Genomic DNA, 19,352 nt, shown 5'->3' on the forward strand with positions numbered 1-19,352 from the left:
TTGCCACGTCAGACGAAAAGAACACAAGATTTATGCGAAGCGTCCCACGGGGTTTTCCCAGTTCACGCAAGAGAGGGTGATGAGGCTTTATTGGGAAAAAAAAATAAAAATAAAAGGAGATAAAGGTATGGCAAGGGTCTTTTTGGTTTCGGATAAGCAGTTTTTTTTAAAAAAATTCGTTTAGTCCTTAAGGAAAAAAAAAAAACTTTTTCAAAATTTTATTTTTCAGATTGTATAAAAGAACTACTATTTTTTACTTTTAAAATTTTTATTCGGAAATAAAAATTGTGGTAATTTTAATTTTATTTTACACTAAAATCTACTTTTAATATGGTAATAAAGTTATATCTTCTAAAATCCCCATGGTGGTAGAGTGTCCATAAAAAAATAATACAATTCTATGTTGTGCCATCCTATGGTTTGCAGAAAATATATTATATTTTCTAATTTAATAAATAGTTAAATAATAATTTTTTAAATGATATGGGTGCTGATCTTTAATTTGTTAAGCCTTGTGTTACCAAAAATACCTACTTTTATGCTTCAGAAAATATACAAAAAAAAAACCAAAAATGGTAACCACAGTTTTATACCTCCCTCTTTTAACTCATTCAAAACAAAGAAACCAAAAATGGTAACCACAGTTTTATACCTCCCTCTTTTAACTCATTCAAAACACAAATCAAAAGTCGTTTTTCAGAAAAACGGGTCACATGCTATGTATAGGAGGGGTGCCAACGAGCCGAACACGAGCGAGCTGGGATCTGCTCGTGTTCGGCTCATTTCATAAACAAGCCGAACACGAGCTGACCCATAAATAATAAGTTAAAAAAATTATAAAAGATAGGTATATAAAATAAATTTATAAGATCTTTTCCATTACACTTCGAACTAATGGTTGAAATTTTATATATAAATAAACTATTTTATCATTGAGTTGCTCTTTATATTTAGGTTGGGTTAAAAATCATATAATAAAAATCTATATTACATACATATATAACTATTTATTTATATATATAAATATAGAATATATGTATTTGAGTTATTATTGAGTCGAGCTCGTATTATTGAGTCAAACACGAACGAACGAGCTGACGCAGGTCGTTCAGCTTGTTTATTAAACGAATTGAAAATTTTAGCTCATGCCCGGCTCATTTACTGAACGAGCAATTCGATCTTGAATTCATTTCGAGCCGAGCACAAGCTCGTGAGCTAGATTGCCACCCCTACGAACAGGACATTTTGAAAGCAAGCTTTTCAATGCCAACAAATAAAAATGTCCACCAACTGAAGTACGTGCATGAACAGTTCATCACTAAATTGAAACATTGCAAAAAGTTAAAGAGGTTACCATACATTCTATAAGATATTGAAAATTTCACTGTTTAAGTGTTTTCTTTTTACCCTTCAAGGAATAACTTAACTACAACAGTATCAGAAATTAGACAGGTGCAACAACTCTCACAAAAAATACAGTTTTATGGAAAATACATCTGATTTAAGAAGAAAGATTGAAGCAGAAGAAATAGACGGCAAAAATTGCCGATATAATCCTTAGTTTAGAGACGTTTGTTGTCGACCATCTGGGATTGAAAAGAGAACGATCGGCTTCGAGGGTCGGAGGAATGGGACGTCGCACCGGAAATAGCCCTTCCTTTCGAGCTGTATTATCTCTCCACGCTTCAGATTGCGCATGTTGGAGTCCCCAAGAGCCGCAGTTTCCTTTCGCGTGCACGGATTTAGGTTGTCGAGGAAGTCCTCCCCTTCTTCGAGCTGTTTTTAGTTTTTACATCCATAGCAACCAATTTATCACATATACTGTAAGTGATTACATAAAAGGAAGAAACTTCATCTGTGACAAGTTATTCAAGGGAGAAGGGATAAAATGGCGAGACATCAGGTACTTTTTGATGGTTGAGAAAGGAATTGCAGTATATAAGAAAGTGCAGAGATCAAAGTGTCTAAATTAAACGTTTCGACACAGGGTTGCAATATCGGGACAGTTTAGGTATTACATGCACATTTTACGCTAGTTTCTGTAATACCCAATTTGAATGAGAATAAGATCCATCAAAATAACCATCTTTTAACTGCCGATCGACAACTTAATTTTAATTAACCTTTAATGCAATAGAGGGTACAGCATGCAAAGCCTGGGTTTTACGAGTCGACCTTAACTGTTCACATCATGGTATCTAGCTACAAAACAACAAATCCTAATTATACACATCTACGGTTGGAGATTGTGATCTGTTAAGTGGTGTTCTATATATACTACCAGGAGATGACCATCATTTAACGTAAATCCTGGAATTCTCAGAAGCTTATAGCGAATGAACCAATATTCTAAGCTAGCAAAGAAACAATCGACGGAACGCAGCTATGCTTTAAACATTGGGCTCATAGCACCAAATCGATAGTTTGTGTTTTTTTCTTCTTTTTGGCATATATTCCCTGCAATTATGTGAAGTGCAACTACCCCTCTAAAGTTCGTATTTGCCAGTGTACCGGTAAAAAACTTGCTTATTATCATCCATGCTCCTACTACATTTATATCTCTGCAAAAGCTGCTTTTGCATATTCCCCTGTAGAGACATGAATGCAAAAAAAAAAAGATCCTCTGAGGCATGAGGATGCAAATACCAATTTTAGGTATATGCACAATTTCGCATATGCGCAGGAGTGTATATATCATAAATGGTTTTAGTTAACAAATGAGTACTGTGTCGTCAAGGTAGTGCTAAATTATAAATTGCGATGATTACCAACTTACCTTTTTCTTCCTTATTAAGTAGTCAAATTCAACCAAAGAAAGGTGGACGAGCTCCTCCGTATCAGGAAGCCATGTTAGCTTCAACTTTGTCGTTTTAACAGAACCTTCAAGGTGTAACTCCCCAGTCAGATGAGTGACATTTCCATTTTCCTTCTTGATTTCTTTTATAATTGCATTGCCCCAATCCATTAATGTTACCTCCTCACCCTCTGAGATAGATGAAGCATCACCATAATCTAACCAAATTCTATTTGTGAAAGTTGTAGCCTTTTTCCCAGCACCCTCATATTTTTTATGCCGGGGTATGATCTGCACGAAGGGTTTTTCAGGACCATTTGTTAGGGTCAAGATAACACGCCGTTCTTCAAGCACAGCAGTATGCCTCGGACATATTGGATCAATTATTTTTTTATTAATTGTCCACAACTTGTCCCACTCCATAAGATTCAGATTTTTTGAAGCACCCTAGAAATCAAATAAGAGATAATGTCAACCAATGAATCATCGGACACCATACAATTCAAGAAAATTGCTACCAGCCCACCCAATTATAGGGTGTACATATTACACCCCATAATCTTAGGGTTTAGAAACCGCTTTTGAGTTTAGTATATTAAAAAAAAATGATAAGCCGAGTGGCAAATCCTAAGCATAAAGAGAGCCCAGGGTGTAAATCCTACACCTATGTTATAGGTGTACAGGTAGCATTGCTCACTATTCAAATAGGTAATAATGTACTGACTTTACCGTAACTATAAAAACTTTTCAATTTATTACCTAACCTTTATTTCTGATTTTAGTAAACCCCGTCAAATTCTTGTTAGAACTAGACAGTTTCGGTCATAACCAAAAAAAAAAAAAAAACACTAAAGAATATTGTCAGAAAAGTCATAGGCTTTCAAGAACTTCGAAGTACCATTAACTTCTGACAGCAAGGTATGCAAATCAAGTATGCTAAGTTTAGGTAGTAAAATCAAAATTTTGAACTGTAAGTACTCATTTCAAAACTGTGGTATAATTTAGGTAGGTCTGTCCATTTTTGCCTCTCAAATGATAAAAAATTAGCAACATCACCTGTTGAAGAATAAATTGGATCAGTGCCTCAATTTTCAGGCCTCTTCGTACTATCCCTTGTACGGTGGGGAAACGAGGATCATCCCAGCCATCAACTTTGCCATTTTGGACAAACCAAAGAAGCTTACGCTTACTTAAAAGGGTATAAACCATATTCAATCTACTAAATTCATATATTTGAACCTTCCTTAGTTCCATATCCTCGAGAATCCGATAATATTGTGCATTTCGATCATGATACTCGCTCGACCGCAAGGCATGGGTTACACCTTCGATGGCATCAACAAAGGGGCAAGCAAAGTCATACGTAGGATAGACCTTGTACTTTGAACCAATTCGGTGGTGAGGAACAAGATTGCAACGGTAATAAACAGGGTCCCGCAGAGATTTATTTGGGTCCTGCATGTCCAATTTACCCCTCACACAGCATTGCATACCCCTTTCTGTCCCCGCAACCATCTCTTTCCACAGAGCCAAATTCTCTTCGACGCTATTATTCCTGCATTTTGATTCAATACCATCCATCCTCTCCTTCTGCATTTGCTCACGAGGTGTGTCATCAACATACGCTTTTCCTTTTTTAATCAAATTTTCTGCCATTTCCATCAATTGTGGGAAATAATCTGATGTGTAAGTAACAGCATCGTACTTAATTCCTAAAGTCTCAATATCCTTTAATAAATTCTCCACAAACTCATTGCTTTCTTTAGAAGGATTTGTATCATCAAACCGAATTATTAAACGACCTTTATACCTATTTGCAAAGTATTGATTTAAAAGAGCAGCCTTTGAATGACCAATGTGGAGGTACCCACTAGGCTCGGGAGCGAATCGCAAGCACACTTCTCCAACTTTTGCACCAGGAAGGTCTACTTCAAAAGCGGAAGCAGAAGGACTTTCTTTCGAATTGACTGCTTTGTTTGCTTCAATATCCTTTGAAATAAGAGATGAATTGTAATTGGCTGCCCTAGGATTAGAAGCAGGTGCCTTCCCTAACCCACGTTTCCCAACATATTGAGCTGTAACTTCATTTAGAACTTCACCATATTCTGATGCTATACTGTTGAACCAACGAACAAGGTTTTGATATCTCTTTGATTTCCTCAGGCTTTCCCATCTCTGCCCGGTACCTATAGTCAAGAGAACATTGGTTTCCAAATAAAAGGCAAAGGCTAAAATGCACATAATCCCACCAAATATAGTGTAATTCCCACTTTAACCCGTCAATCATTAAAGCGCACAGTTGACCCCCTAGATATATAAAACTGCAATTTATCCACTTCTCAAGGGTGGTAGAAAGTAAGATCTTTCACATAAATCGATGAGTTATCTGCACATTTTGATTATCGAGGTAGTGAAGTACAAATTGCGATTCTTTTAAGGGGGGCTTCTGCACATAATCAAAGGGAAAAAAAACACGGAAGCATTCAAATTTAGGAAACTTTACCTGCAAGACCTGACCATACTGCAATATCGGCAATTGACAAACTATACCCGACCAAGAAGGTCCTTAGAAATAAATGCTTATCCACATTGCCACATGCGCCCTCAAATTCAGAGCCAGAAATAAATATAGGGGCATATTCAAGCCATTCATCAATCTGAAAGCAAATTAACAGATCGGTGTGTCATCATTTATTAGTGAGCAAAATTTTTGAAGTGTAAGGAATTTTATTAACTCTAGAGTGCTATTAAGTAGAATTTTGAGCTTCTATAACAACTTGTCCATTAAAGTCCTCTTAACAGCTTTCCACTATAGCATAAGCAGAAGCCATCAAATAGGAGCTCCTGCTATCGGATCCAGAAGCTCATTTAGCCTCCCACCACAGGCCCACAGCAAAAGCTTCAAGCAAATCGTTTGCCAAATGCCCGACTGCTGCACTTCAAATCAGGCAAGCTGCTCTAGAAGCCAAAGTCAAGAGGGATCTATTAGTTGTATATCAAATTCACCTGTCCCGATTCGCGGGCATCGCGCTCATAGAAGTTGGGAATTGATGCGCATCGTCCAATATAGCGAAGAATTGTGTTGGCCCCATGCAATCCTGCCCTGTAACATCAGATTGCAAAACAAATGAAACCACAAACATGCGAATATACAAAACAAATCTTTAAAATAATTTGAGGGTGCATGGCCAATTAATATAGGTTGCGGACAAACCACGAGGCATCTGAGAACAAAAAACAAACTTCAAAATTCTTCTGATGCAATCAATTTTTTACAAGTATCACATGTTACCATACATAAGAAGAACGAACCAAGAGTTCAACAATTTTATTGTAGATAGTTGTTACCAAATTCTATATCCAAAATACCGTAGAAACAAAAGATCAAATTTAAGTCACGAAGCTAAAGTACGACATAAAGTGAACAGCAAAAAACACTAGAAATTATTCTTTTAACCCAAGAAAATACATCAAAGCGTGATCTTATATTACACTGAGACCCTTCAACTATACACCATTTGCATCAAGCCCCCTCAACTACCACTTTCTCTTATTTCAAAATGAGGAATTTATTAATTCACAGCTCTGTTAGTAATTCATCATGAACTATTGCAGTTTTATTTCGTAAAAGCGAGAAGAGTCATTAAACTTAATGAAATCACTGTTAAATTTAGTAAAATCCCTAATTTATCATTCAAATCAAAAAAAGGAACAAACTTTGAGCAGTTCATTTCAAATTTCCTATAGCTGAGGTGATCTCCACACATTGTTTTCCACAACTGATCGATTTTTTTATGATCAAACAAGATCACCGTGGATCAAAACTGGGAGATCATAAAGAGCGATCGGATCAAACAACAAGTATCGGAGATCAAACGCGGTGAGATTACCCGGAATCGAAGCGGAGCGAAGTGGCGGAGCTTGCGGGGAGGGTGGGGTCGGCGGAGATCGCGACGCCGCCGATCCTCGCGGCGGCGATGACCGCGAGCGGAGGGTTCTCGGCGGAGAACGCCAATGTCGCCCCCTCCATCTTCGCCGCCGAGAAGAAGCCCTCTCTCGTCGATGGTGGCGCGCTAGGGTTTCTTTTGTTATAAGGGTTTTGAGAAGGATACGGTGGGCGCGACTCCACAGTCCACGCGCAGAGAATAATAGAAGGATACCAAATTTCACATAGTTCAATCATGGGACACCAAAATAAAAATATAGTTGAATCATAAGACACCAAAATAAAAAAAGATTTATTTTATAATTTGGTGTCCTATGATTTCACTCTTTCACGCTTTGGTATCCCATGATTTCACTTTTTCACACTTTGGTATCCCATGATTGAACTATGTGAACTTTAGTATCCCATGATTTCACTTTTTCACACTTTGGTATCCCATGATTGAACTATGTGAACTTTAGTATCCCATGATTTCACTTTTTCACACTTTGGTATCCCATGATTGAACTATGTGAACTTTAGTATCCCATGATTTCACTTTTTCACACTTTGGTATCCCATGATTGAACTATGTGAACTTTAGTATCCCATGATTTCACTTTTTCACACTTTGGTATCCCATGATTGAACTATGTGAACTTTAGTATCCCATGATTTCACTTTTTCACACTTTGGTATCCCATGATTGAACTATGTGAACTTTAGTATCCCATGATTTCACTTTTTCACACTTTGGTATCCCATGATTGAACTATGTGAACTTTAGTATCCCATGATTTCACTTTTTCACACTTTGGTATCCCATGATTGAACTATGTGAACTTTAGTATCCCATGATTTCACTTTTTCACACTTTGGTATCCCATGATTGAACTATGTGAACTTTAGTATCCCATGATTTCACTTTTTCACACTTTGGTATCCCATGATTGAACTATGTGAAATTTGGTATCCTATGATTTCACTCTATCACACTTTGGTGTTCCTACCATAAACTTCAAAAAACATATATTAAATTATTTTATAATTGCCTTTTCGACTGCTTTTCTATTTTTACTTTGGTGTGCTGCGATTAAACTATGTGAAATTTGGTATACCGTTATTTCACTCTTTCATGCTTTGATGTTTTTATCATAAACTTCAAATGGATTTTTTAATATCATTTAATTTTAAACTTTTAATTTTATATCGCGCACCATCAAACTCCCCACCATCACACATTAAATTTAGGGGGGGGGTTTTTTTTTCTTTTTTCTTCCTTTGCCCGCTCCATCAAACTAGACCAAGATTGGCTTGGGCTGGGCGATTGTAAGGGAAGAGGCGGCGCCGNATTAAATTATATACAAAAAACTTCAAATACCCTATCTAGGTTTATCGAATATTCACTTTAGTACCCTTTAGTTTTAAATTTATCACTGATTTAACGAAAAAAATTAGTAAAATCGATAATACAAAGATAAAAACGAAACCACACGTTACTAATTAATACACTTTAAACTACGGGATACTAAAGTGAGATAGTGTGAAACCACAAGGATGGTATTTGAAGTTTTTCTTAATTTTTTTAAAATTTTTATGATTTATTACACTAAAATCTCATGAACTTAATTTAATCGTTTAAATATTCACTTATCATTGATGCAAAAATAGTATCATATTTTAATTACAGTTGAGCACCATCAATAATAATATTAGTGAAATATTAATACTTAAACTAAATTAGTTAGTGAGACTTGATTATAATAATTTAAAATTTTTCCAGCAAAATTACAATAAGGTAATTGTCTAATTTACTTTTTTAAAAATATAAATTTAGTTAAAAATGTAAGGCATTTAAACTTTAAATTTAAAGCTTCAAATACCAATCATCAAAATCTTAATGAGTTGTACCAAATGTTAAACTTAATTTTCGAGAGCATCATAGGGTCACCCAGCACTGTTGAACTGAAATTAAAATAAAATTAATAAATCGTCAAATATTATGAAATAATATTTTTTGAAAAGAGATTAAATTATTATTATTATTATAACTTTATGAGGATAAATTTTATTTGTCAAGTGAATTAGGAAGCACGTTCTTTGCAACCCCTAAACAAAATTTTTCTTGCATACGGAATTATGTAAAAAACTTAGGAAAAACTTCAAATACCCCCTTATGGTTTCACTCTTTTTTTCTTTAGTACCCTATAGTTTAAATTGTATCAAGTTAGTACCCTATGGTTTCGCACTTTCTCACTTTAGTATCCTGTGGTTTAATATTTTATTTAGAAAAAAATAAAACCACAGAATACTAAGTTGATATAAAAATAAAACCACAGGGTACTAACTTGATACACTTTAAACCATAGGATACTAAAGTGAGAAAGTGCGAAACCACTGGGTTCTAACATGATATACTTTAAACCACAGGATACTAAAATAAAAAAAGTGTGAAACCACGGGGCGTTTTTGAAGTTTTCAAAAAAAAAAACGTATACCACAAAAAAAAATCTATAAATATTCATCTTTTTACATTTTACCCTTTACCTCTCTATCTTTAAAAAGTTATATTTTGCCCCTTCAAATATATTATTATTGTAGCATTTACCTATGTACGGTTAATCATATTATATTATACAATCAAGAAATTTACTCAATTATTAATTATATTCTTGAAAATGTAGAGAATATATAAAAATCTTATATGTTATCTCAAACTAGATAACTTTATGAAAGAGATTTTCGGCTATTTATTAAATAATTTTTTATTATTTATAAAAATTTAATGGATATAACAGTAATTATCTATCATATAATTTATGTATGGAATATAATAATAAAATTACAACAGTGTGGAGTTAAATAATATAACTTTAAATTTTCAAAAAGTAAAGTAAAGATTTCAAAAAATAGTGGATAAAGTGCAAAAGTGGTTAATTATAAGAAAAGTTTCCATATTTTAGTATACAAAAAATTCAAACCCAATGTAGCTTAGGTTTTGTTTGGTATTGAGCTTTATTCGACGTCATTAGATAAAATAGAGTTGTTAAAAGCATATAGGAATATATTTTTACGGCTTTGTTTGGTATTAAGGTGGATCTACGCTATTAGATAAAATGAAGTTGAGAAAAACCATATAGGGATATATTTCTGCGTTCTTCGATGGGACCGTAAAAAATATATCGTAACCGACTAACCACAATATGCGGAACGCAATATTACGTACATAAACAAACAGGATATTTTTCCATCATCGTTTTTCACCGCACGTAACGCAATTTCTCCGCAATAAAAAACGAAGCCTACATTTTTCGGTGGGACCGTAGAAGATATATCATAATCGATTTATCGCGATATACAGAACGTAATATTATATACGAAAACAAATAGAGTAATAGTGAATTACTTTCATATGTTGTTTCTATAAAAATTCCGATATTTTTAAATATGCCTCCGCCATTAGAATTTGTTAGAAATATTTAATTAACCGTAGGTAAAATATTTAATCTTAATTAGTTAATAAAGTAAATTGACCTTATTACCCTCTTTTCAATTAACAATTAGGACTTTTAAAGAAACATATTTGTGATTGCAAAAAAGATATTTTATTTATGAAATAGACAGGGCTTTGACATTGACATATTTGAAAATACTAATATTTTTAAAGATACAATATATAAAAATTAAACTTCGTAGGAATATATTTATAATTTACTATATCTACGGACCGGAATGAAATTAATCATATTTTAAACAGAAAAATAGGAGCATATATAATATTTCAGAATATTTAAGGGTATATAGATAATTATACCCTTTAAATAATACTTCAATCATCAATCAAATACAAAAACGGCGAACCCTCTCTTTCTTTCTTTCTCTCTCTCTCTCTTTCTCTCTCTCCTCGCTCGCGCGGGGGAAAGCACAACGAGAGAGATGGGAGGAGGAGGAAACACCCCTTCTACCTCTTCCTCTTCCTCTGCCTCTGCCTCTTCTCCCTCCGCTCCTCTCTCTCCTCCTCCTACTACCCTACGCCTTCTCCTCCTCCTCCTCCTCCCCCTCCTCTTCCTCTTCTTGTTCCCACTCTCCGCTCGCTCCTTCGCCTCCGCGAGCGAGGAAACGGCTCTCAGAGGTACTGCTCACTTCTCTTGCCTTCTTGGATCGAAACTACCTTGTGCTCGATCTTTGCTCCGTTCTTTGTTCGTGCGCTAGAACGGGTTGACGAGGAAACGTAGTTGGTTTGGGTTTGGGTTTTGATCGCGTAGTGTTGGGGTATCCGGTGCGAATTCTAGGGTTTTCCTTTTTTTTTTTTGGCTGAATGCGCTTGTTGGTTGTGCTAAAGAACCGATCTTTATGCTAGTAGTCGTTTCGGGTTTCGATTGTCTAGTGTCGCGGTGTCTGGTGCGGATTCTAGGGTTTTCTTGCTTAAATGCTCGTTAGTTGTACTAAAGAACCGATTTTTATGCTACTAGTTTGTTTCTCGTTTGATTGCATAGTCTTTCTAGGGTGTCTGCTCAAATGCTCGTTAGCTGTACTAAAGAATTGATTTTTTTATATGATTCACTCTCTCGTCTTCTCCACCTCCTTATAAAATTACACTTCCCTACTTTTTTGGATGGAAACTACTTTTATGCATGCCCTAAAAAGACTTGAAGGTAACTAGTTAGTTCGGAGTTCGATTGCTTAGTGTTTAGCTAGCTGTTAAGTACTCTAGGGTTTACTGCTGAGTACAAAAGTGGTTTCTTGGCCCCTTAAACCCTGCTTGGCGCCTATTTTGGCCCTGAAGTTATAATGCTGTTTCACAAAATTTCGTCTTTATAATTCTAATAGGAAAAGCACTAAATTAAAATGGCTTTTTTTTTGTTGCTTATTTTAGCTTTTGAACAGCACTCCCTAGGTTCGAATCATCTGAATAAAATAGATCTGTTTAGTGCAGTAGAAGTAGTGAGGCATTTCCTACTTTGGCCTTAGGAAGGTTGATACAATAACTTTGTAAGTGCCATTACCATAGTTAAATTGGCGCTTCCCTCCCTGGTTTTGTTGGTATTATTGTGATGCCTGCATTTTTCATTGCCATGTTTCCCGCATACTGTGTTTTGTCACTTGCTTCTATCCTTTTTGTGTCTCTTATAGTTTGCTGCAAGATGAATGGCCTGCTGCTTGAACTGACCCATTTAAGCTATTTGATTTGTGTAACCACAGATGTTAACTTGCAAAACCCTGTTATACACTTTAGTCCTTCGAGCTTTTCTGGGCATTCATGTGAACGAGTTCAAATCACTGGCATATCAAGGTTAAACCTTAGGAGCTATGCCAGTTCTACACGGATTGCATTGAAGGTTCCAGAAGGCATGCCTGAGAGACTTCAAGGGAAGGTAGAGGTTTGCTTTCATCGGTAAGTCATATGACTGGCTCATTTGTAAGTTCATAAAATATATAGACCAGAATACAACTCATTCTGAAGTGTATATGATATTATAGGCTCGACTCATTCTTAAGTTCATGTAATATATTGATCAAAATCCAACTCTGTAACTATTTGCAGGAATATGTCTGTGGGTTTTTGCCAATGTGAGGTGGATGAATGGCAAACTCTTCAAAAGGGGCAATGGAGTGCTATAATATCACCTTTTGAGAAAAGATATCTCGATATTAGATTGAAGGATAAAACATTAATGTCCTTCACGCTTTCCATCGAGGAAGGTAAGGTACTCTTTACCAATTTATCCTGTCATATAAATTCTCCGAACATATTATGCTTTAACCTTTATCTTGATATGTGTCTGTTTCTTATGTAACTTTTGAAATGTGAATTATCTCTTGCTTGCAGAATTTCAACTGTGGCGGTTTATTTGCCTTGGTATTGGTTTTCTGCTGCTGCTTCTCGCACCAATCATTAGTAACTGGGTTCCGTTCTATTATAGCAGCTCCATGGCTCTGGGAGTTTTGCTTGTTGTTTTGTTAATTCTCTACCAGGTAAGTTTAGCAATTTTTTTCTCTCTATTCTGCCTTATAAGGCCACATCATCATTAGCATGGTTCATGATCATTAGCATAAATGGATTTGTAATTATATGGTCTAGAACTTCACTGCCTTTCTCAGTTTGCTAGTAATTTTCTTGAGCCAGCTGGGAACTTCTGAAAATCACTTGCATGTTGCACTAGCATTAATTGATTAGAAGTATTGTAGGCAATTTATATTTACCAAAATTCTAGGTCCATCCTTCTTTTGTTTAAATTTGTTTTTGCTAACAATAAAAGAACCTTTCAGGTGCTCATGGTAAGAATTCTTAACTATTTGATCATTTATGAGCACAAAGTTTTTTGCCTGAAGGAAATATCAAGCCTAGTGTGCCTACTGAAGTCATATACTGCATGTGAAGATGTCAAAGTAAGGCAAGTAATGTAGAAATTTGGAAATCGATGAGATTTTAGTTTGTTTTTTTATAAAATTTTAACCATATTTGTCGTTTGACTATATAAAGATCAATCATACAAATTTTATTTAGCCCACGGTGGTGGTCATATTATTCCAGCTTTTAGATTTCCTTATTAAGGCGACATGCATTAAAATTGTCATGTAAACTTTGTTAATTATTGCCTTTTCTTGTTAAAATTAGCAGACATCTCTATTGACAACAGTCAGTTCAACTTGATCTTTCACAGTAATTGAAATGGTAACTTTTTTTCTTTATGTTTTATGATGTGATTATAGGGGATGAAGTTACTACCTATGGGCAGAAAAAACATCCTCTACCTAACGATTTATGGGTCTGTGGTAAGGATCTTATTTTATATCGTAATCTGATTCTGCTATCTCTTGTCATCTAGTATTGTCTAATCATATTCTAGTTTCTATTTTTGATTTCTCTTTCATATTTATCAGCTAGGTGTTGGTTCGTATATCACCCACTACTTCTCCACACTAGTCAGTTCCATTCTTGTGAACTTTGGGTTGAGTGAAGACATGCATAATCCCGTAAGTTCTATGTTCATTTTATTTACATGAAGCACGGCAATTATGTCTGTTCTATTTGTGGTTTCATTCTTATGTTGCATTGTGGTGGCAGATTAATATATGCAATTTACATAACTACAGGTGAAAAATGAGATTTTTTTTTTATATTTTATGTAATAAATGTTCTGGCAGCATTCCACCATAGGTTGGTTTTAGAAATGTCAGACACTTATGCCTTCAATTTGAGGTGAAATATACAAAACCATTTCCTTTATACTCTTTATAAAACTCTTAATCTTGTTCCACAATATAGCTTCCCGTTTTAAGAATGGAAATCCTTTCATCTGTGCTAATCTCAATTTTTGGAAGTGATTTTTTTTCACCATGATACTTGCTTGGAATTTTTTATTTTAGATGATGCTTACATAGCTAAGTTGTTATTCCACCTTTTACCTTGTAATTTGTAATGTTCTTCCTTTTCCGCTGTACTTTCTCATTTCCGCTGTAGTTTTTTGCATCTGCCTTGGATGTGGAAACAGCTGATTCTTGGATCACGAGCAAGTTTTTTCCCCCCTAGTTCTCATTGTGCCTCATTTTTAATCTATATAATTCCCACCTTTGGTGCCATTATGAAAAGTTTTCTCTATTGCAGGTTTCAGTTTTTCTGGTTGTGGGAATTGTCTTAGCTGGAGCAGCTTTAGGCTACTGGATTGTGGGGAAGTTTGTCCTTTCAGAAGATGGTAGTGTCGATGCTGGCATAGCACAATTTGTGAAGTGGGCAATGCGTGTTATTGCTCTTGTTTTTATTATGCAGGTATGTTTTATTGTTATTTCAGAATATCGATCAGCAATTAATTGAATCTTTAGTTGTTATGTTTCTATTGCTTGTTTTCAAGTTTACCTTTTTTGATATTTCCACGTGCATTGACATTTAATCTAAATCTTAAAAAGGTGTATTATAGATCTATTGCATTTTTTTGCTTAGAGAAGTACTGGTAATTAGATTTTTCTTTGTTTAGTATGATTTGTAATCTGTAAGTTATTAAACATGATGATGTTAATTTTTTCTAGTTTTAGATAGCGAATTGGGAATATTGTTCATACAATATGTTAAGGATTTTGCAAATTTAATTTATCTAGCAATTCCAAGGTGTTGTTCATCAAGAATAACCTCCGGTCTGAAGTAAAAGAGAAGATATTGGGCTTTTGGCATTATTCAGGTTGAGATAGTGCCGTTCTCTTTTTTACCCTGCATTATTTGGTGTTTCAAGAGACTTGGGTTACCATAGGGCACATAGTCTTAGGAATCTTTAGGGATGGAAGTGATGGTTCTTAAAAATTGCGGACATCTCCTACTAATCATGGTTATGGTGCATTTAACCAATAGATTATGTTTAAACCTTTTGTTTACTGTCAGAGATGCCTCTGTGCTAGAATTTTCTCAGGCCGTTATGTACAGAAAAAGAAAGGTCCAATATAGTCTAGGTAAATGAGTACCAGTAGCAAATTTTGAACCATAGTTTGTTCAAGGGAGTGATGATTGGCCTATTTTTTTGGTATTACATGTTTCTCTTAACTTTTGTGAAAATTATATTGTTTATGGTACTTTCAGCTTTGCGTAAGATAACCATGTTCAGAGGTTTAATTGAAGTGGAGAGATATATTTAACAGTTTAATAATTTTCAGTCATGTCATTGGGACTTCTATTTTTCTGTGTTGACATCAACATCTGAACTTCTCCTAAACATTTCTTATGTGGTTTGTTGCAGAGTACTCTTGACATTCTGCTAGCAATGGCTTCTCTTGGGGCTTGTTGGAGTATGTGCTCTGTAATTTCAAAGAAGCTTTTAAGTCGAGCGATAACATTGTAAGTTCCTCGTGTATCATCTTACAGGTAAATTGCATCAGGGGTTCTCAACTTTATTTATGAGATCTCGCTTTTGTCCCAACCTTTCAATTGTTAGAGGTCGGCCCATAATCTTTTATATTTGTTACAATCAAGTTCTACCATAGCAATCCTGATGCTTGCCGGATCCTTTGGTCAGGCGAGGAACTCAACAACCAATGTCCTTAACTTCCTATCTTTGTCCATCTATGAAGGAATTGAAATACATATTCATGTTCCGCTATCACGTCAGCAAGTTGCATTTACTTCTGGCAACCAGATTTAACAAGATCAAAACTGCAACAAATAACTGAGCCTAAGGACCCAATCACAACAATTGAAAAGTTGGGGACTGAAGTGAAACCTTGTGGAGAGGTTGGGGACAGTTAGTGCAATTTACCAATCGTCTTATAACCTTCATGTTAAAGGTCTTAAATATGTTATTTTTTGACTCAGACAGCAAAGGCCATTGAATAATGAACTTCTATGGCAACAAAATGCCAGGCAGGGACACACCAATTATAGGCAGGCTGAGTTCTTGAGTCGATCGGCTAAGAAGGATTTGGTAGGGCCGGTTTGGGGGAGCTCAGGTAGTCAATATGGTTGGTCCAACCCACCAATGAGAGGTATCCAAAATCATTTTGTTTTACATTGCACCTTCTTTTTCTCTATAATTTGGTTTGTATTGTCCAATTCGAAGTTTCTACTTCCCTTAGCATAAAGCTGTCAGTGCAGACTTCGATGAAACTGCTGTTAAGTGCTTCTTTAAACAAATCGCTAAAAGCACTTCTGCAGTCAATCTGGAGAGGACATAGGTCCTTTTTAGCCTTCAAGAGTGAGCTCTATATTTTAACAATAATTCCCACTTTCGCATACATGAAAGTGTCTTTTGCATTTTAAACACTTATTTTTATTAGGTTATATATGCAGCTTTACCTCTACAGTTGTTGAATGGGTGTCTTATTTTTCTTCACTGCAGGAAGATTCCTTTTATCCCCCGGCAAGAAAACCTCAAGTGTGGATAAAGATTACTACTCGACTTACCATAAAATGCCAGCACGAAAATATTCTAAGAAAGAATGGGAGGATTTCACACGCAAATCGACCAATGAAGCCCTAACTCAGTGGGCATCAACACCTGAAGTTGCGCAATGGATTGCCGATAATGCTAAGCGTTTAAATATAGACCGAGAGAATAATTCAGATGATAGCATGTTGAGCTCCTCGGACTCTTCGGAGGAAACCGTAGTTGAGAATGGCAATGGGCTCAGCCTGTTCAAGTGGTACCGATCATAGAATTGCTGGTTCTCTACTGGCCTATTATAAATTTAGTCCCCGAAGTTTGATCTCATTTCCTAATTGTGCCCTCGGAGTTTCAATTCAACAATCTAGTCCCTGAAGTTTGTTCCTCATGACAATTAATTTGCTCTTTCTGTCAGTTTAGAAGAACGGCATGTGCATCATTATCAAAATTAAAACCTTTGAAGGCTACCGTATATCAACAAACTCTAGAGATTTTACGAAGTGCATTTAAAAAGAAAAAAAAGAAGAGAAAATGGATTTAGTTGCTATGGGGGACAAACTTTAGGAGCAAAATTGTTAAAATTGAGACACGAAGGACTTGAATGGGAATAGGTATTAGCCATCAAGGATTAGATTTGTTACCACCTTTTTCTATTTCTAACTTAACAAACTAATGCCCTCACTTTCTTTTCTGGGTTCTTAGAAGGTAATTTAGGGTGGTCTACCTATCATGTTCTTGGCCTATTTTTTTATTGCCAATTTTGTTTAAAAAGTTTCTACTAGTACGGTGGTGCATTCAGAAATGACTTTTTAACAAACTAGTTGGGATAGTTTGGTTGTTGTAGTTCAAGGTTTGTGTGGAAATATGGAATTGCTTGGAAATATGGAATTGCTTTTTGTGGTGAAATGCTGCTAATGTATTCAGGAAAGTTTTCTAATGTACCAGTAGATATTATTTGACTGCTTAATCTTTTCGGTTATTGTTTTTATTCTAATTAATTGGTCAGCTACATTTTAGTTTTTTAAGTCCTCAAATATTTAGTTTGCATTGGATTTATTTTTATGAATGCATGGAACTTGGCATATTAAGTTGGTATAATGCTGATATTCTTCCTACTATGTGCTTCCTCTCTATTCCCATCTTTGTTTCTTTCTACTAAACTGCTGTTATGTGTTACTGTTTCACTCTTCACATGCTAACTCTTTTGTACATCTATTATGTATATTTTATGTATATATTGCGAGTTACTGAAAAATCAGTTACATCACAGTTTCCCAGAATATTCTTTTGTAGATTTGGCGAAGTACGGCGGCGACCGCGAAACCTCAACTCAATGGGCTCAGTGAAAGGCCACAGGTTGGATCAGGTTTGGCATTGCCCATTGTCTAATGCCCCTCGTTTTGTAAGTTTATCCCCCATTGTCTAATGCTTGAAAAGCTGTTTTAGTAAAGAGAAAGGGCCTCCGATGCGGTCCAACCGGCCGGTTCGACTTCGACTGGTCGAACCGGTTCATTTCGGTCCGCGACGCTTTTGGTTGCTTTAAGATCAGTGAAATGCAGTGTTAACTTAAACCTCTAGAAATTGTTGTTGCGGTGTGACCCGGTTCGGGCTAGTGGTTCGAACTGGGTCTTGAAGTGCACCACTTCAGGTGCAATTTATTGTATTGATAGTTGCAGCTAACGAAGTATATTCATAGCAAGCACTGTCAAATGAATCAATTAAAAACTAACACATTATCGTTTGTGTTTTCTAAACCTCATTAAATGTTTGCATTATTGACAGAGCTTGATGTCACTGTCCTAATTAGTCGCTGTGGCTGATTACGATAGGAACAGAATAGTAATTATATTAAAAATAGGGTAAGCTTTAACTAGTCTAGGAATATATTTATGAAGTTTGTAAAATTTGTAGGGATAGATATCTTCAATTTTAAGATAGGTAAATATCCAATATACTTTGCCTGAAGATATCTTCAAATTTATATTTGTCGCTGTTATATTATACCCTGTTTAGGCCAAAATGCAAAAAATTCTCCTGTAAATATATATTTTTGCATCTGACCCCCCTATATTTTAAAATCTTTTATGTTAAGATAAATTGATTGGGGTTCTCTTGCACAAAGTGACCTAATTTGAGAAAATAAATTTATACATTAACTCTATTTTTAACGATATAATGAATATTCAATTTAAACATGGAATAGTGACATACTAATAAAGGTGTTGGGTTAAGTATTATAATTTTTAATTTTTAGAGGGTTAAATAGAGATTTTTAAGAGAAGGGGAGATGAAGTATAAAAAACAGATATTTTAGGGGATTTTTTGTATTTTATCTTTTTATTAAGGGTAGATTTTAATTTAGCTTACCATTGTTTAGCGCATTTTTATTTTATCATCTTGTAGTTAAAAAATTAGACTTACCTGCCATATGATTTAGTGTGTGTTTAGTCTGCTATCACATGGTTTAAAAAGTTAATTATTCAGTAATTTTATTTTTTTTCCACCATAAGAACTTATCATTAAACATGATGCTGTTCCTTAGTTTTTTAAAATGTTTGTTTTGTTACCCTATTTGATGGTAGGTATTTTCAGTAAAACAAAAATAAAATATAGAACAGTTAATTGTAATTTCTTGAATCTCAGAGTGGTAAAGTTTAGTAGTTATGAATATTGTAATAAATTAGGTTTAGTTTAGTATTGAGGTATATCTAATGCTATTAAATAAAATGGAGTTAGAAAAAGAGCATATATATATATATATATATAT

General features: G+C 35.0%; 2 protein-coding genes across 2 annotated transcripts; one reads left to right on the plus strand and one right to left on the minus strand.

The window, feature by feature from the left end:
- LOC109708539 (glutamate--tRNA ligase, cytoplasmic-like) lies at positions 1,324-6,919 on the minus strand. The gene is made up of 6 exons (XM_020230327.1): positions 6,685-6,919; positions 5,801-5,897; positions 5,298-5,451; positions 3,851-4,980; positions 2,777-3,241; positions 1,324-1,776 (listed from the first exon to the last, which is right to left on the minus strand). The coding sequence occupies exons 1-6, from the start codon at positions 6,822-6,824 to the stop codon at positions 1,558-1,560; spliced, it is 2,205 nt and encodes a 734-aa protein (XP_020085916.1). The 5' UTR covers positions 6,825-6,919; the 3' UTR covers positions 1,324-1,557.
- LOC109709163 lies at positions 10,573-17,610 on the plus strand. Its single transcript, XM_020231251.1, has 10 exons — positions 10,573-10,851; positions 11,922-12,114; positions 12,265-12,422; positions 12,550-12,695; positions 13,434-13,496; positions 13,605-13,697; positions 14,329-14,490; positions 15,446-15,543; positions 16,018-16,187; positions 16,541-17,610. The coding sequence occupies exons 1-10, from the start codon at positions 10,656-10,658 to the stop codon at positions 16,855-16,857; spliced, it is 1,596 nt and encodes a 531-aa protein (XP_020086840.1). The 5' UTR covers positions 10,573-10,655; the 3' UTR covers positions 16,858-17,610.

This window comes from Ananas comosus, linkage group 4, assembly GCF_001540865.1.
Source record: "Ananas comosus cultivar F153 linkage group 4, ASM154086v1, whole genome shotgun sequence".
Lineage (NCBI taxonomy): Eukaryota > Viridiplantae > Streptophyta > Magnoliopsida > Poales > Bromeliaceae > Ananas > Ananas comosus.